Source organism: Ranitomeya imitator, chromosome 4, assembly GCF_032444005.1.
Source record: "Ranitomeya imitator isolate aRanImi1 chromosome 4, aRanImi1.pri, whole genome shotgun sequence".
Lineage (NCBI taxonomy): Eukaryota > Metazoa > Chordata > Amphibia > Anura > Dendrobatidae > Ranitomeya > Ranitomeya imitator.
This window is the reverse complement of record NC_091285.1, coordinates 228045689-228064986: the sequence shown is the minus strand read 5'-3', so window position 1 is coordinate 228064986 and position 19298 is coordinate 228045689. Positions and strand designations below refer to the sequence as shown.

The window sequence follows — 19298 nt, the reverse complement described above, 5'->3', positions numbered from 1 at the left end:
CGCTTCTGTTCCCTTACTAATCTCTCTAACTCACCCCTCCCCCTGTCTGACCACAACCTACTGACATTCTCTTCCCTCTCCTCTCCTAGTGTGCAACCCCCACTCCACAAACTCACTCACCCTCGCAGAAATCTCAAACACCGCAATTTACAATCACTCTCTGAGCCCCTTTTCCCTCTTACAGACATAGCTTCCCTTCATGACACAAATGCTGCTGCCACTTTTTATAACACCACAATAACAGCGACACTCGATTCTGCCGCCCTCCTCATGCATAGCAAACCTTGTACAATCAACAGACAGCCCTGGCTGACCAGCCTGACTAAAGAATTGAGACGGGCTTCCAGGGTCACTGAGCAGAGGTGGAAGAGATCCCACTCTACCGAGCACTTCATCGCATACAAGCAGTCCCTCACCATCTTCAAGTCTCCGCTCATTGCCGCAAAACAAACTTACTTCTCATCTCTCATATCTTCCCTGACTCATAACCCTACACAGCTTTTCAACACTTTTAATTCGCTACTCTGCCCCCAGCACCTCCTCCCTCCCCTCTCATTTCTACTGAAGACTTTGCTTTCTTTAAACATAAGATCGATACGATCAGAGAAAGCTTTAGCCCACAGCACCCAGTGCCCCTCTTAGCTGCTCAACCCTGTTCCTCCAAAACCAGCTTCTCCACTATGACAGAAGATAAGCTCTCCACACTCCTGTCAAGATCACACCTCACCACTTGCACGCTTGATCTTCTCCCGTCTCACCTCATCCCTACACTCGCCATAATCTTCATCCCAACCTAACACACCTCTTTAAATTCTCACTCACAAATGGTGTCTTCCCCTCATCCTTCCCACATGCCAAGATCACACCCATCCTAAAAAAGCCCTCCCTCAGGCTCTAACCATCCTCTGTGTCTAGCTATTGCCCGATATCTCTTCTCCCTTATGCCTCAAAACTACTGCAACAGCATGCCCATCTTGAACTGTCCTCCCACCTCTCCTCCCTCTTTGACCGGTTACAATCTGGCTTCCGACCCCATCATTCAACTGAAACTGCCCTAACTAAAATCACCAATGACCTACTAACCGCCAAGAACAAGCGACATTACTCTGTCCTCCTTCTCGTGGACCTCTCTTCCCCCTTTGACACTGTAGATCACTCCCTTCTGCTACAGATTATATCATCTCTTGTCATCACAGACTTGGCCATTTCCTGGATCTCATCATATTTAACAGACAGAACACTCAGTGTCTCCCTCTCCCACACCACCTTATCACCTTATCCCTTGTCTGTCGGTGTTCCTCAAGGCTCAGTTCTAGGACCCCTACTCTTCTCCATCTACACCTTTGGCCTGGGACAGGTCATAGAATCCCACGGTGTGCAGTATCATCTCTACGCCGATGACACGCAGATCTACAGTCATGGCCAAAAGTATTGACACCCCTGCAATTCTGTCAGATAATACTCCGTTTCTTCCTGAAAATGATTGCAATCACAAATTCTTTGGTATTATTATCTTCATTTAATTTGTCTTAAATGAAAAAACACAAAAAGAATTGTCATTAAGCCAAATTGGATATAATTCCACACCAAACAATAAAAAGGGGGTGGACAAAAGTATTGGCACTGTTCGAAAAATCATGTGATGCTTCCCTAATTTGTGTAATTAACAGCACCTGTAACTTACCTGTGGCACCTAACAGGTGTTGGCAATAACTAAATCACACTTGCAGCCAGTTGACATGGATTAAAGTTGACTCAACCTCTGTCCTGTGTCCTTGTGTGTACCACATTGAGCATGGAGAAAAGAAAGAAGACCAAAGAACTGTCTGAGGACTTGAGAAACCAAATTATGAGGAAGCATGAGCAATCTCAAGGCTACAAGAGATTTCAACGTAAGATTGTGCGGATGTTGGATAAAGAACCTCGACTAACATCCAAACAAGTTCAAGCTGCCCTGCAGTCCGAGGGTACAACAGTGTCAACCCGTACTATCTGTCGGAGTCTGATTGAAAAGGGACTGTATGGTAGGAGACCCAGGAGGACCCCACTTCTTACCCCGAGACCTAAAAAAGCCAGGCTGGAGTTTGTCAAAACTTACCTGAGAAAGCCTAAAACATTTGGAAGAATGTTCTCTGGTCAGATGAGACAAAAGTAGAGCTTTTTGGGCAAAGGCATCAACATAGAGTTTACAGGAGAAAAAAAGAGGCATTCAAAGAAAAGACCACAGTCCCTACAGTCAAACATGGCGGAGGTTCCCTGATATTTTGGGGTTGCTTTGCTGCCTCTGGCACTGGACTGCTTGACCGTGTGCATGGCATTATGAAGCCTGAAGACTACCAACAAATTTTGCAGCATAATGTAGGGCCCAGTGTGAGAAAGCTGGGTCTCCCTCAGAGGTCATGGGTCTTCCAGCAGGACAATAACCCAAAACACACTTCAAAAAGCACTAGAAAATGGTTTGAGAGAAAGCACTGGAGACTTCTAAGGTGGCCAACAATGAATTCAGACCTGAATCCCATAGAACACCTGTGGAGAGATCTAAAAATAGCAGTTTGGAGAAGGCACGCTTCAAATATCAGGGACCTGGAGCAGTTTGCCAAAGAAGAATGGTCTAAAATTCCAGCAGAGCATTGTAAGAAACTCATTGATGGTTACCGGAAGCAGTTGGTCGCAGTTATTTTGGCTAAAGGTTGTGCAACCAAGTATTAGGCTGAGGGTGCCAATACTTTTGTCTGGCCCATTTTTGGAGTTTTGTGTGAAATGATCAATGTTTTGCTTTTTACTTCATTCTCTTTTGTATTTTTTCATTTAAGACAAATTAAATGAAGATAATAATACCAAAGAATTTGTGATTGCATTCATTTTCAGGAAGAAACTGAGTATTATTTGACAGAATTGCAGGAGTGTCGATACTTTTGGCCATGACTGTACCTATCCGGCCCTGACCTCACTTCCTTACTCACCAAAATCCCACATTGTCTGTCTGGTATCTCAGCCTTCTTTTCTGCTAGCTTTCTAAAACTGAACATGCACAAAACAGAATTCATCATCTTTCCCCCATTTCACACTACCCCTCCACCAGACCTATCCATTAATGTCAATGGCTGCTCGCTTTCCCCAGTCCCGCATGCTCGTTGCCTCGGGGTGATCCTCAACTCTGCCCTCTCTCTCAAGCCACATATCTAAGCCCTTGCCTCCTCTTGCCATCTCAAACTTATAAATATTTCCCGGGTCCGTGCATTCCTTGACCACGAAACCACAAAAAGACTAGTGCATGCCCTTATCATCTCCCGCTTTGACCACTGCAACCTCCTACTCTCTGGAGTCCCTTCTAGCACGCTGACAGCACTCCAATCCATCCTACACTCTGCTGCCTGACTAATCTACCTGTTTCCCCACTATTCCCCAGTCTCTCCCCTATGCCAAGCTCTCCACTGGCTTCCTATCGTCCAGAGACTCCAGTTCAAAACCCTTACTATGACATACAAAGTAATCCACAACCAGTCTCCTCCATTCATCTGTGACATTGTCTCCTGGTACTTACCTACATGCAACCTTCGATCCTATCAAGATCTCCTTCTCTACTCCCCTCTTATCTATTCTTCCCACAACCGCATCCAAGACTTCTCCCGTGCTTCCCCCATACTCTGGAATTCTCTACCTCCAACACATCAGACTCTCGCCTACCACAGAAACCTTCAAAAAGAACCTGAAGACTCACCTCTTCCAAAAAACCTACAGCCTGCAGTGATCCTCAACCTGCTGAACATCCGCACAACCAGCTCTACCCTCTCCTAGAGTATCCTCTCCCATCCCCTGCAGACTGTGAGCCCTCACGGGCAGGGTCCTCTCTCCTTCTGTGCCTGTTAGTGCCTTGTATTTTGCTCATGTTTATTGTATTTGTCTATATTTGCCCCCTTTTTCACATGTAAAGCGCCATGAAATAAATGGCTCTATAAAAAAATGTAGTCACCAGGCATTTCCCATATAAAGCCAGGTGACCACCTGTAACCCCCCCATTACGGCAGTCTAGAATGCTGTCTATATGTCTTATATGTCCCCAATGCACTCTGCATAATGCAAAAAGTAGCTTTTATTATTCTCACCTACAGGGCGGTTGGGTCCAATGGGCATCGCTGTTCTTGATCTGGCACCTTGTCTCTTCTTACGATCGCCATTTTCCCTCTTCCTTCATGTGGATGACGTGTGCCATACAGTCTCCTCCATCGCGCTGCCGAGGTCAGAGCAAAGTAGTGTAATGCATGTGTGTCTGCACTCATCCACACAAAGCAAGGAGAGAGGCATATCAGGATCAAGACCAGCAACGCCCATCGGACCAGACCACCCCGTAGGTGAGTATAATATAAGCTCTTTTTTGTGTTACGCAGAACCCATTGACGACATATAGACTGCATTCTAGAATGCTGCATATGAGGGCTTACAGGTGCTGGCTCTACTTTATATGGGAAAAACCTGGTGGCAGTTACCCTTTAGGGATACATAGTTCAAATCATGAATAAAATGACTTGCAAAAGTATTCACCCCCTTAGCTTTTATCTGATTTGTTAGATTGCAGACTGTGATTTAATATTTTTGTAATCCGATTTGTGTGTGGTGCATCAGCTCTAAATAGTCTAAGTTGGTGAAGTGAGAAAAATATAGGCATAAATTAAATGTATGTGATTAAATAACTAAAAATTGGCATGTGCAAATGTATTCACCCCTTTGGTATGAAGCCCCTAAAAATTTCTGGTGTAAATAATTATCTTCAAAAGTCACATGCTTACTGAAAGGAAATCCACTTGTGTGAAATCTAAGTGCCACATGGTCTGTCAATATATACACACCTTTTCTGAAAAGCCAAAGAGGCTGCAACACCATTAAGCGAGAGGCACCACTAACCAAACAACACATTGAACACCAAGGAGATCTCCAAACAACTCAAGGACAAAGTTCTTGAGAAGTACAAGTCAGGGTTTAGTTCTAAAAAAACAAAACAGACAAAAACGTCCCAATCTCTTATGATCCCCCAGAGCTTCATCTAATTCATGTTCATCAAATGGGCAGAATATGGTACCACATGGGTATCAGAGAGGCAGCACAGATGCCAAGTATAACTCTGAAAGAGCTGCAGAGTTCTCAAGCAGAGACTGGAGTATCTGTCCATACGACCACAATAAGCCGTACACTCCATAGAGGAGGCCTTTATGGAAGAGTGGGCAGAAAAAAGCCTTTTCTTACACACAAAAATTGTAAGGCTTGTTTTGATTTTGCCAAAAGACGTGGGAGACTCTCAAAATGTATGTAGGAAGCTGTGGTCAGATGAGACCAAAATTGAACTTTTTGGCCACCAAGTTAAACGCTATGTCTGGCACCAAACCAACACCTCAAGAACACCATTCCCACACTGAAACATGGTGGTGGCAGCATCACCATGCTATGGGAATGTTTTTTGGCAGCAGAGACAGGGTTCAAGTCAAGGGGAAGATGGATGGTGCGAAATACAGGGATAATCTTGAGCAAAACCCGTTTGTCTGTCCCTGAATTGAGACTGGGATGGAGGTTAACCTTCCAACAAGACAATGACTCAAAGCATACTGCTAAAACAACACTCGAGTGGTTTAAGAGGAAATGTGTAAATGTTTTGGAGTGGCCTAGTCAAAGCCCAGACTGTAATCCAAATGAAAATCTGTAGTCAGACTAGAAGATTGTTGTTCACCAGAGGAAACCATCTAACTTGAAGGAGATGGAGGAGATTTGCTTCGAGGAATGGGCAGAAATACCATTCGCAAGATGTGGAAAGCTCATAGAGACCTATCCAAAGCGACTACAAAGTACTGACTTTGGGATTGAGGGGGATGAATTGCTATGCACACTGAAATGTTCAGTTAATTAGTCCTATTTGTTGTTTGCTGCACAAGAAAAGGAAAACCAACTCTTCACAGCTCTAGGTATGTTCGTTACATGAACAGATTCAAACCCTCAAAAAAAAAAAAACAGTGAAATTTCAGGTTGTAAGGTAGCAAAACACAAAAAATAGCAAGCCACTGTATACCGTATTTTTCGGATTATAAGACGCTCCGAATTATAAGACGCACCCCAAATTTTGAGGAGAAAAATAAGAAAAAAATATTTTTTAATAAATTGGTGGTGCTTCTTATAATCCTTGCATCTTATTGCTTACCGGGGGTGGTGGCTGCAGTGAAGCGGGGTCCCAGGGTCGCTGCTGGAGGAGGCTGGAGTGGGCTGATGCCGCAGACAGGGATGAGTGGGGGCTTCGATGTGTGGCGCGCTGCTGCGGGGATCTTGTGCTGCTGCGGGTTTCTCGTGCTGCTGCCGGGTGTCTCCGGGTGCCCGGCGGTTGCTGGCAATTGCTGCGGGTGTCTCCAGTTCCCAGCAGTGCTGCGTGGGTGTCCGGGGCTGCCCGAGGCTCTGCCGACATTTTGTGACAAGCCAGAGCCCCGGCACTTCCAGGGTTTCACGTGAGCTGGTCTCCGGGAATTTGGCTGCCGCCGGGGGGCGGCGCATGCGCTGATGGTGATCTCGGGATCAAGATCTCAAGAGATGAGATTTCAGATTTTCAGCAGCTACTGGTAAACTTCAAAAATAAAAATAGATACTATTAAAGGTAAAATTGGTTGAGACATCAGTAGGTTAAATGTTTTTGAATATCCATATTGAATTAGGAGCCCCATATAATGCTCCATACAGTTTATGATGGGTCCCATAAGATGCTCCATATAAAATATGTCCTATGTAATACTCCATAAAGTTCATGATGGGCCCCATAAGATGCTCCATATTAAAATATACCCCATATAATGCTCCATAAAGGTTGATGGCTCCATAAGATGCTCCATAGAATAATATGCCCCATAAAATGATCCATATGATGGCCCCATAAGATGCCCCATATGCTGCTGCTGCTGAGATTTTTTAAAAAATTACATACTAGGGACATCGATGTGCTATGGGAGCCAAGTGCCAGTGTCGCCGCTGGCTCAGGCCAGCGGCACTAGCGATATTCACCTGTCCCCATTCCACCGCCGTGCACCGCTGTGTCTTTCGTCTCTCTGCAGTGACTGTTCAGGCAGAGGGCGCGCACTGATGTCACCGCACCCTCTGACCTGAACGTCACAGCCAGAGGACACGGAAGACACAGCCCGGCGGTGAAACAGGGACAAGTGAGTATCGTAGGGCTCACCCTCCCCCGTCATACTCACCCTCCTGGCGTGGTCTCTGCACTTCCCTGCTTCTCAGATGGTCTCCGTTGCTGGCAGCTCTTCCTGTGTTCAGCGGTCACGTGGTACCACTCATTAAAGTAATGAATATGTGCTCCACGCCATATTCATTACTTTAATGAGCAGTACCACGTGACCGCTGAACACAGGAAGAGCTGCCAGCACCGGTGACCATCTGAGAAGCAGGGAAGTGCAGAGACCGTGGCAGGAGGGGGCAAGTATGATGTGACAGCTGCCATTTCTGCCGCTCACCCGCCGACCCCCTGGAACAATGACTCGAGTATAAGCCGAGAGGGGCACTTTCAGCCTAACTAAAGGGCTGAAAATCTCGGCTAATACTCAAGTATATACGGTAATTGTTTTCATTTCAGATGCATTGGTCCAGTGAAACAGATTTGGTGGTGAAGGTGTACTTAGACTTTAAATGTACTTCTCAAACAAAACTCTTTCTTTGCTTCCAGATTCCTAGACTGGTTAATCATGTTTTGATGAGAGAGTTATATCTGGATGATAATAACTTAACCACTCTGTCAGACCTGTCATCATATTGGTTACCATTACTGCAGGTTTTCTCCGTATCACAAAACAGGTAAATTGATTTTGTTTTAATACATGCCTATATATTTTCTGCACATATTCGATAATCTACTATATAATTGTCTAAGGGGTACTTCCGTCTTTCTGTCGGCAACTTCCGTCACGGAAATCCCACGTCGCTGATTGGTCTAGCCAGTTGACTGTCCTGGCTGCTGCGACCAATCAGCGACGAGCACAGTACAGCCGAGAATTAGTCCCTCCCTACTCCCCTGCAGTCAGTGCCCGGTGCCCCCATACTCCGACCCCTCCAGTCAGCGCTCACATAGGGTTAATGACAGCGTTAACGGACCGCATTATTCCGCGGGTAACGCACTCCGTTAACACTGCTATTAACCCTGTGTGTCCCCAACTTTTTACTATTGATGCTGCCTATGCAGCATCAATAGTAAAAAGATCTAATGTTAAAAATAATTTAAAAAAAAAACAAAAAACCTGCTATTCTCACCATCAGTAGTCCGTTCAGGCGCGCGCGGCTGCCGCCAGCTTCCGTTCCCAGAGATGCATTGCGAAATTACCGAGAAGACTTAGCAGTCACGGAAGATGGCGGCAGCCGCGCGCACATCGGCACAGCTTCGATGGATCCCGGCGGGTGAGTATATAACTATTTTTAATTTTTTTTTTCTAACAGGGATATGGTGCCCACATTGGTATATACTACGTGGGCTGTGTTATATACCGCGTGGCTGCTACATACTACCTGGCCAGTGTTAGATACTATGTGGGCTGTGTTATATACTGCGTGGGCTGTGCTATATATTATGTGGTCAGTGTTATGTACTGCGTGGACTGTGTTATATACTGTTTGGGCTGTGTTATATACTGTGTGGCCACTGTTATATACTGCGTGGCCTGTATTACCGCATCGGGTATTCTACAATATGTATGTATGTATATATAGCAGCCACATAGTATATAGCACAGGCCACGTAGTATTTGTCTGCTATATACTACATGGCTCTTATATACTACATGGCCTGTGCTATATACTATGTGGCTGCTAAATACATATTCTAGAATACCCGATGCGTTAGAATCGGGCCACCATCTAGTCCAGGTATAAATCATATAGGTATATGGAAATTTAGCTTTCTGACTGGGTTTGTAAAGAACTTGACTATCATAATAGTAAAAATATCTGCCCACAATTGTCACGGGGTTACTGCGACAGTGTGGAGCCAGGAGACCGCTGCATCTGATTGCCCCTACTTCATCGCTGAGAAGAATCACTTCTCCTTCATTTTAAATGTTTATTCCTTCTGGCAGAACAGGGGTTAATCAGCCTTTATGGAAATCCCTGTGCTCACAGCTGTGCTTAGTTAGCCACTCATTTTCCCTTTATAATCTGGGCTATGATACTAATCCTTCTTCAGCTAACTATTGCTGCATGGCTAACGGAAAGAGAGGAGTTCGTATGAGAAGGAGAGTTGAAAGAGTTATTGGTGACTGTTGCTTGGTTTTGTTTATGTTGTAATTCCCTATCCTTCTCTGTTTTCGTTTATTCCCCTACCTTCACATCCCATTGCATTTCTCTGTTATATGTGAGTGAATATTTTGTATGTCTGTATTTTTCTGTTAACAATTGTCTGTGTTGCCTTGTTTGTGTACTATGGTGCGCCCCCATCTTCCCTGGGTGGGGGAGAAGAACAGACGGAGGGGTAACTTAGGAGTTAAGGCAAGGGTTGAAGCCCCGGCATCTTCGCCATCTGAAATATCCCGGGAAGCAGGGTGAGCTAGGGTGCCTCCTGGTATTAGGGACAGGGAAAGATGGATCCAATCTCTGCTCTGACGGAGCCATTGCAGCAGCTCAGTCTGGAGGTGGTGGATTTACACACGGTGGTTTTGCAGCACCCTAATATATCTGGTGTGGGAATCTCGTCTCTCAGTCAAACCATAATGAAGCCCAAAGTCACATTGCCTGACATGTTCTCTGGGGGGTGTGACAAGTTGGTTGTTTTCAGAGAGGCCTGTAAACTGTACTTCAAGTTACATTTGGATTCCTCAGGTACAGAGGAGCAACATGTGGGGATAGTTATCTCGATCTTTCTCGGGGACTCCCAAGCATAGACGTTTTCTCTCCCCTCTGAAGCGACTGAGAGTCAGAGTAGAGTGATTTTTTTTTTCCGGCTCTGGGCCTTATATATTATGACCCCGATTGCGTCTCCTTAGCAGAGTCCACACTGCGCCAATTTCCGCAAGGAGACTGACCAGTGGAGGAATATTGCTCTGAGTTCAGGAGATAGGCCACGGATACCAAGTGGAATGACCCCGCACTCCGAAGTCAGTCCTGTGAGGGGCTTACAGTAAGGGTGAAGGATGCCTTAGCTCTGTATGTGACTCCTGACTCCCTTGAGGCAGTCATGTTTCTGGCGATCCGGGTTGATCGCCATCTTCGCCAGAGACATAGGGAGTCACTTCTGGGTGCGGGAGGTCCGGGGTCAAGGGAGGTCAGAACTGAGCCTACGCCTACTGAGGAACCCATGTAGGTGCATGCGGCATCACATTCTGGTAAATTGTAGTCTGGCGTAAGGGGGAGTGTGTTTCTTTTGTGGTAAAAAAGGCCATTTTGTGGATACGTGTCCTTTCCGACCACATAGTAAACAACCGCCAGAAAATTAGATGGTCCAGGTTATGGAGAGGTTAGCAACCCGGGTGTACTTATCACCTCTGTGGGTAGGACACAGTTTTTTATACCAGCCGTAATTCTCGTGGGTGGAATTAAGGTGGCCGTGTCTGCATTTCTGGACAGTGGGGTGGGGTTTAATTTGATCAATGCTAGGTTCGTCCAGGTCCAAGGCCTCATACCACATACTCTGTCCAGACCCATACCCATAATTGCCATCCACTGTGCCCCCTTGAGACAGGAGCACTTTACTCAAGTCGTCTGAGACTTGCAGCTTCAGGTGGGGGCCATGCACACTGAGGTGTTGGACTGTTATGTACTAGAGAGGCGACCCTCACCTGTGGTACTGGGACTTCCTTGGCTCGCTCTGCAGAATCCTGTATTAGATTGGCAGACTCAGGAAGTAGTTAAATGGAGTGTGTATTGTAAAGGACACTGCTTGGGTATCCGGTTGGCTAGGGTGGATGACCAGTCTGTGCCTAGTTACCTGTCGGATTTTGGGGATGTGTTCTCTAAGCAGGGGAGCCAAGAACTCCCTCCTCATCGCCAAGCTCCCCAAGAGCAGACTCTATAATATCTCTGGTCCAGACAGACAGGCCATTAAGGACTACATCACAGAAAGCCTGGCTAAGGGTCATATCAGACCATCCTCATCCCCCATTGCTGTGGGGTTCTTTTTTTTTTTAAAGATAAAAGATTGGGGCTTACACGCTTGCCTGGATTTCCAGGAACTCATTACGATCACTGTCCATGATTCGTATCCGCTCCCTCTCATTCCTGATCTCTTTAGTCAAATTATAGGGGCAAAATTGTTTTCTAAGGCTGGTTTCACATTTGCGTTTAAAAACGCAGCGTTTTAAAAGCAAACGCATGTGGTGAAAAAAACGCATGTAAACGCGTTAAAACGCCACGTTTTTTAGACGCATGCGTTTTTGCATGTTTTAATACAAATGTGGCATTTTGACGCATTTACATGCGTTTTTTCCTGCGTTTGCGTTTTTAAAACGCATGATGAGAAGTGTGTGACAGCTGCCAATCATCAAAATCAACAAGAAAATCCACTTTAAACAGAAATAGCTAGGGTTAGGGTTAGGGTTAGGATCCCTAGTAACCCTAGGGATCCTAACCCTAAGGGATCCTGATCCTAACCCTATCCCTAACCCTAAGGGATCCTAACCCTAACCCTAAGGGATCCTAACCCTAATCCTAAGGGATCCTATCCCTAACCCTAAGGGATCCTAACCCTAACCGTTAAGGTTAGGGTTAGGATCCCTTAGGGTAAGGGTTAGGGTTTGGGGTTGGCTTATCAGTGTGTATTCTTGTCTTTTTCTATTAAAACGCATGTGTTTATAAACGCATGTAAACGCATGTGCTTAAAAACGCATGCATTTACATAGACAGCAATAGGTTTTTTTGCCACAAAAAAAAGTAGAAATTACTACATGTTGCATTTCTGCAAATGTGAAACCAGCCTAAGATGGACCTTAGGGGTACATATAATCTCATCCACATTAAAGAGGGGGATGAGTGGAAAACTGCGGTCAGTAAGCCTGAGGGACACTATGAGAATCTGGTGATGCCTTTTGGGTTGACGAACGCACTTGCCATCTTTCAACACTTTATAAATTATATCTTTAGTCACCAGGTAGGCAGATTCGTTGTTATTAGTGATGAGCGAATATACTCGGTACTCGAGATTTCCCGAGCACGCTCGGGTGTCCTCCGAGTATTTGAAAGTACTCAGAGATTTCATTTTCAGTGCCACAGCAGAATGATTTACATCTGTTAGCCAGCATAAGTACATATGAGGATTCCCTAGTAACCAGGCAACCCCCACATGTACTTATGCTGGCTATCAGATGTAAATCATTCAGCTGCGGTGATGAAAACTAAATCTCTGAGTACTAAAAAATACTCGAAGGACACCCAAGCGTGCTCGGGAAATCTCAATTACCGAGTATATTCCCTCATCACTAGTTGTTATCTATCTGGACGACATACTAATTTATTCCCCTCATCTTGAGTCACACCAAGTACATGTTAGGCAGGTCTTACAAATACTCCAAGACAATAAATTTTATGTCAAGCCCGAGAAGTGTATGTTCTCAGATGAGGAGATCCCTTTCCTAGGTATGTGTTGTCTTCCTCCGGTTTTCTCATGGATCCTGCGAAAGTGTGAACGGTATTGGATTGGGATCGTCCAGAGGTTTTGAAGGCGTTACAAAGATTTTTAGGTTTCGACAACTACTACCATAAGTTCATAAAATCTTTTCAGTAGTAGCCAAACCTCTTACGTTTATGACCAGGAAGGGGACGGACTTTTCCAAGTGGTCCAGTCCGGCCAGGGAGGCATTTGATACGTTGAAAAGGTGTTTTTCTTCTGCACCGATTCTTATTCAGCCTGACATCTCTCAGCCTTTTATCATTGAGGTCGATGCGTCTGAGGTCGGAGTGGGGGCTGTATTGTTGCAGGGTGCGTCTCCTGGTAAATGGCGACCATGTGTTTATTTTTCTAAAAACTCACTGGAGGTTGCTGACACCCAGGGAGACGCCCATGCTGCCTGTCCACTTGGTAAACTGTTTGTTCAGTGTTGGCTAGACATCCTGGTAATAAAGCCACCGCTGATCTGCTTACTCTGCGTTTTTGGTGGCCAGGTGCTCATCAGGATGTCCGTGAGTATGCAGCCGCCTGCAGTGTCTGTGGCGTTCTAAGACCTCTCAAACTCGTCCGTCCGGGGCTCTCCAACCATTGAAAATTCCCAGCGGAACTTGGACTCAGTTGTCAGTCATTTTTATCACGTATCCACCCATGTCGGTGGGGAATGCTGTAATTCTTGTGGTGGTAGATAGATTCAGTAAAATGTCTAATTTTACCAAACGCCAAATCCTTGGCTCAAGTTTTCTTCAAGGAAATAATTAGATTACATGGGATCCCGACCAATATTGTTTCTGATAAGGGGTGCAGGTTGTCTCCAAGTTCAGTAGGACATTTTGCACCCGTTTGGGGATTCATTTGTCGTTCTCTTCTGCTTTTCACTCGCAGTCTAATGGGCAGACTGAATGGGTTAACCAGAATCTAGAGACGTATCTCAGGTGTTACATTTCTGAAAAGCAGGAGGCCTGGGTTACCTATTTACCGTAAGCTTAATTCGCTGTAAATAACCGTTGTCAGGAATCGACCGGTAAGTCCCAGGTTTACATAAATATGGGTTCCATCTTCAGTTTAGTTCTTAATGGTAATCGCCCTTCTGGATTACCAGAGGAAGAGAGGTTTTCATCCTCCATTTCTTCCATATGGCAGGGGGTTACAAATAATTTGAGGAAGATGCCATCCAAATTTAAGAGTGTGGCTGATTGGAGATGTTTGGTTGGTCCGCACCTGTGTGTTGATGACTTGGTGTGGCTGTCCTCTAGGAACATTAAGCTGAAGGTTCTGTCTTGGAAACTGGGTCCTAGTTTTATCGGTCCTTATAAGAGCATAGCCATCCTCAATCCTGTAGCGTTTCGCCTTGCTTTACCACCGACCTTTAGCATGTATTTCATCATTCTCTCCTCAAAAACTACGTTGTATCTTCTGTACCATCACCTCTCCCACATCTCCTGTCATTGTTGATGATAATTTAAAGTTTCAGATTGCGAAGATTTTGGATTCTCGTCTTGTTCGTCGGTCGCTTCAGTATCTGGTACATTGGAGGGGGTACAGTCCTGAGGACAGGATGTGGGTACCAGCATCTGATGTTCATGCGGCCAGACTGGTCTGGGATTTTCACACGGCACACCCTGATAAGCCTGGTTGTGAGGTTCAGAAGGTCCCTCATAGAAGACTGGGTACTATCACGGGGTTACCGCAACAGTGTGGAGCCAGAAGACTGCAGCCTCTGATTGCTCCTACTCCAGCGCTGAAAAGAAGCACTTCTTCATTTTAAATGTTCACTCCTTCTGGCAGAACATAAGTTAATCGGCCATGTTGGAAATCCCTGTGTTCACAGCTGTGCTTGGTTAGCCACTCCTTTTCCCTTTATAATCTGGGCTATGATACTAATCCTTGTCAGAGTTAGCTTTACTACTGCATAGCTAACGGAGGAAGAGTAGAGCGTATGAGAAGGAGAGTTGAAGGAGTTATGCTTGGTTTTTATGCGTGGTAATTCCTTATCCTTCTCTGCTTTGGTTTATTCCCCTACCTTTACACCGCGGTGCATTCCTCTGTTATATGTGAGTGAATATTTTGTATGCCTGGAGTTTTCTGTTAAACCTTGTCTGTGTTGCCTTGTTTGTCGGGTTGGTGTACTACGGTGCACAGTAGCGCCCCCTATTCCCTAGGTGTGGGAAGAGAACAAACGGAGGGCTAACTTGGTAGTTAAGGGAGGGGTGGAGGCCCCGCCATCTTCACCATCTGAAGTATTCCGTGGAGCAGGGCGAGCTAGGGTGCCCCCTAGTGTTAGGGACAGGGAAGGAGCCCCCGATCACCCGACAACTTTGTCGTGACACAATCATGATAAATGGACTAATTTCTGCCAAGTCTTTAGTAATCACTTCAACTCTGCCACTTCATATTTATTAAATGTTTCATCTTAATAATACATTTGGTGTAAATTAAACCAGAGCAACTTTTAAAAAGTTTGATACCACACTTCCCAATGTTACTTAACCCCTTCACACCACAGCTCTTTTTTGTTTCTGTTTTTTGCTCCCCTTCTTTCCGGAGCCATTACTTTTTTTTTTTCCATCAGTAGGGTCATGTCATGACCCATTTTTTGCAGGACGAGATGTACTTTTGAACGACACTATTGATTTTACCATGTCATGTACTCGAAAACGGGAAACAAAATCCAATAAAAGTGCAATTCCATAACTGTTTTTTTTTTTTTTTTTTACAATGCTCACGAAATGTTAAAACTGACCTGCCATTATAATTCTCCAGGTCATTACGAGTTTGTAGATACCAAATATGTATAGATTGTTTTGTTTTTTTATTTAAATGGTAAAAAAAAATCCAAAGTTTGTTAAAAAAAAGGCGTCATTTTCCAAGACCCGCAGGGTATTTATGCGTTATTCATATCCCCGTCCAGTGGTCGCGGCCTCGCTCTCCATACATTTGTGTGGAGCTAGGCCATGCCCTCTTGTTGGACACGTCCCTTAGCCATCCGTGTCACTGGTTGGGTGTGGCCTCAGCTCAATACAAGTGTGTGGAGCGAGGCTGCGCACACTGGCTGTGGATATGTGTAACTCATAAATACCCTGCGTTCCAGGTCTGTAACCAACGAATCCCTGCATCACACAGTGCATTTTCTGGGGGGATTTGTAAGTCTGCAGTCACACATTGTTAGGTCTCGAGTTCCCGCTTCTGCACAGGGGGAATCTCGAGCCATCTCCGCTGCGGTCTCCCATTCTTATCCAGCCGCAGTGGAGTCTGCTCAGCAGGGACGTCGGTCCCAGCGTCTTGCTCAGTCTCACTCTGTACAGAGAGTTACTGCTGCTTCTTCAGCTTCTGCCATTAAAGCCAGTGCTGGTCAGCAGCGAGCGGACTTCTCTGGGACTAAGTCCTTGTCTGCACACACTGAGCATGCCCAGGGCAAGATCTCCCGTTGGAGATCGAGGGTCATGTGCTCAGGCTCTGCAGCACATTCCATTGGTCCTCTTGGCAGGTCTTGGAAGGGCAAAGTTTCTGTGGCCACTTCCTGTGCTGCAACTATATAAACTGCGCATGACCGCACGGCCATGCGCTAGTGTACAATTGTTAATGTGTGTATGTTGTGAGTGCAAGTCGTCCTTGGATACCCCTACCCTATTGAATGTCTGTTCGCGGAAGGTGTATGGCTGCTATCTAGCGCCCGACTTAGCCTACAGCACGAATCACACATTACAGCGTCCAGTTGCTGTGACCGCCAGTACGGCGCCGTGCACTTCCTCTGTGCTTTCCTTACCCAAGCCTGGGTGGTTAGTGGCATTCGTCAGTGCGGCACCGCATGCACTCTTGTGCCTTAATATTGTTAAATAGTTTCCTTACACACCCAGTTGCGGTGTTGTGCCAGCAAGGGTCTAATCGGACTTCAATCCTAGTTGGGGTTGAGTTCGCTGACTACTTGCTCGCGCTCTATGTGCGGTACCGCGGTCCTGTGACGCAACAGGATCGCTTCCTTCACGCTGGGTGAAGTTTAACCCACGTGTGTATACTTATGAGTACCGCCATATAGTCCGTCATTACTTGGCAGCAGGTTCCATCTCTGCACGGTGGACCCCGGTCTGCGAACGCACCATACTCTATCTGTCTTATTATTTGGTGCGTTCCGCTAGCCCTAACACACATAGTGACTACAGGCTTATCGGTTTTGACCGGACAACCCCTTTAAGGAGGATTGATCCTACTGACAGATTCCCTTTTTAGAGTCTGAGACCACGGTGTCACATGTTGCAACTCAATGCAATTTTACATATACCCCAAATTACGACTTTGATGCATGATAATTGATGCACTTTTTTTTGAGGGCCAGTTTGTCAAATGTTACATGCTAATGTAGAAATTTTTGCAGATTGTCGCTTTTCATGCGTCTTAAAAATGGTTGTAACATGAATATATTTGTTTAGAATATGCAGCTTTTTTTAAACTTTTATATAGAAGTACATTTATTATTGTACGTCACAACAAATGGTTAAACACGCCCCCTTTTGTCATCATTTTTGTCGTAAAACGTTGATCAATTTTTGCATCATCGTTTATGACATGGAAATGTTGCAAAATATTGGCCAAAGATGCAATCGTGAATATCTCCCATTATTATGATTGCTGTATTTTGATATTGCTGATATTCTGACATACAGTTGATTGCAAAAGTATTCACACCCTTGGCATTTTTGGTGTTTTGCTACCTCAGATCATGGGATTTCACTGTTTGTTATGGTTTGCATCAGTTGATGTAAACATGCCTACATCTGTGAACATTTGGCTTATTATCTATTATGAAGTAAACAACAAATAATACAAAATAATTGAAAACTTCAGTGTGCATAACTATTCACCCCTTAAAGTCAGTACTGCAAGTCGCTTTGGATAAGTCTGTATGAGCTTCCCACATCATGTCACTGGGATTTATGCCCATTCGTCAAGGAAAAACTGCTCCAGCTCGCTCAAGTTAGACGGTTTCCTCTGCTGAACACACATCTTCAAGTCTGACCACAGATTCTCAATTGGATTAATGTCTGGGCTTTGACTAGGCCACTCCAAAACATTTACACCTTTCCCCTTAACCCCTTAGCGACCGCCGATACGCCTTTTAACGGCTGCCGCTAAGGGTACTTAAACCACAGCGCCGTTAATTAACGGCGCTGTGGAAAAAGTCAATAGCGCCCCCCAGAGGCCGATTTTCTCCGGGGTCTCGGCTGCCGAGGGTAGCCGAGACCCCAGAGAACATGATTCGGGGGGTTTTTAACCCACCCCGCATTTGCGATCGCCGGTAATTAACCGTTTACCGGCGATCGCAAAAAAAAACAAAAACAAAAAAAAACCGCGATCTCTTTTTAATTTCTCTGTCCTCCGATGTGATCGCACATCGGAGGACAGAGAAAAGGGGTCCGAGGTGGCCCCCCAATACTCACCTAGCTCCCCCGATGCTCCTCGTGTCTCCCGGTGGGCGCCGCCATCTTCAAAATGGCGGGCGCATGCGCAGTGCGCCCGCCGGCCGGCACCGGCAGAATCTTTGGGGTCTCGGCTGCCGGGGGTAGCCAAGACCCCAAAGAGCATGATCGGGGTCGGTATTACCGACCCCTGTTTTGCGATCGCCGGTAATTAACTGTTTACCGGCGACCGCAAAAAAAAAAAAAAAAGTAAAGTGTAATTCTCTGTCCTTTGATGTGATCGCACATCAGAGGACAGAGAAATAGGGGGATTCGGGGACCCTAGCATACTCACCTAGGTCCCTGGATCCTCTTGCTGCTCCTTCTGGCCGCCGGCAGAAGAACATGGCGGACGCATGCCCAGTGCGCCCGCCATCTGTCTCCATCTGCCGGCCGGCAGGAGAACAGCAGTTGGGGCTAAAATTAGGGTTAGGGGTAGGGTTAGGGGTAGGGTTAGGGTTAGGGCTAGGGTTAGGGCTAGGGTTGGGGCTAAATTTAGGGTTAGGGTTGGGGCTAAATTTAGAGTTAGGGTTGGGGCTAAATTTAGGGTTAGGCTTCTTTCACACTTACGTCGGTACGGGGCCGTCGCAATGCGTCGGCCCGACATACCGACGCACGTTGTGAAAATTGTGCACAACGTGGGCAGCAGCTGTAGTTTTTCAACGCATCCGCTGCCCAATCTATGTCCTGGGGAGGAGGGGGCGGAGTTACGGCCACGCATGCACGGTCAGAAATGGCGGATGCAACGTACAAAAAAAGTTTCATTGAACGTTTTTTTGTGCCGACGTTCCGCCAAAACACAACTGACCCAGTGCACGGCGGACGCGACGTGTGGCCATCCGTCACGATCCGTCGGCAATACAAGTCTATGGGCAAAAAAGGCATCCTGCGGGCACATTTGCAGGATCCGTTTCTTGTCCAAAACGACGGATTGCGACGGAATGCCAAATGACGCAAGTGTGAAAGTAGCCTTAGGGCTAGGGTTGGGGCTAAAGTTAGGGTTAGAGCTGGGATTAGGGTTAGGGTTTGGATTAGGGTTGGTATTAGAATTAGGGTTGGCATTAGGGTTACGCTTGGGATTAGGGTTAGGTTTGGGATTAGGGTTAAGGTTAGGGTTGTGATTAGGGGTGTATTGGGATTAGGGTTAGGTTTGAGGTTAGGGTTGAGATTAGGATTAGGGGTGTGTTGGATTTAGGGTTTTGATTAGGGTTATGGTTAGGGTTGACATT

At 45.9% G+C, this 19298-nt stretch overlaps 1 protein-coding gene across 1 annotated transcript in view; it reads left to right on the top strand.

Moving 5' to 3' along the window:
* Positions 1-19298, top strand: part of LRRIQ1 (leucine rich repeats and IQ motif containing 1) — a 269506-nt gene that overhangs the window by 75188 nt on the left and 175020 nt on the right. Inside the window, exon 11 of the mRNA XM_069764400.1 lies at positions 7703-7830. Coding sequence (XP_069620501.1) covers positions 7703-7830 — 128 coding nt within the window. The remainder of the gene's footprint in view (positions 1-7702; positions 7831-19298) is intronic.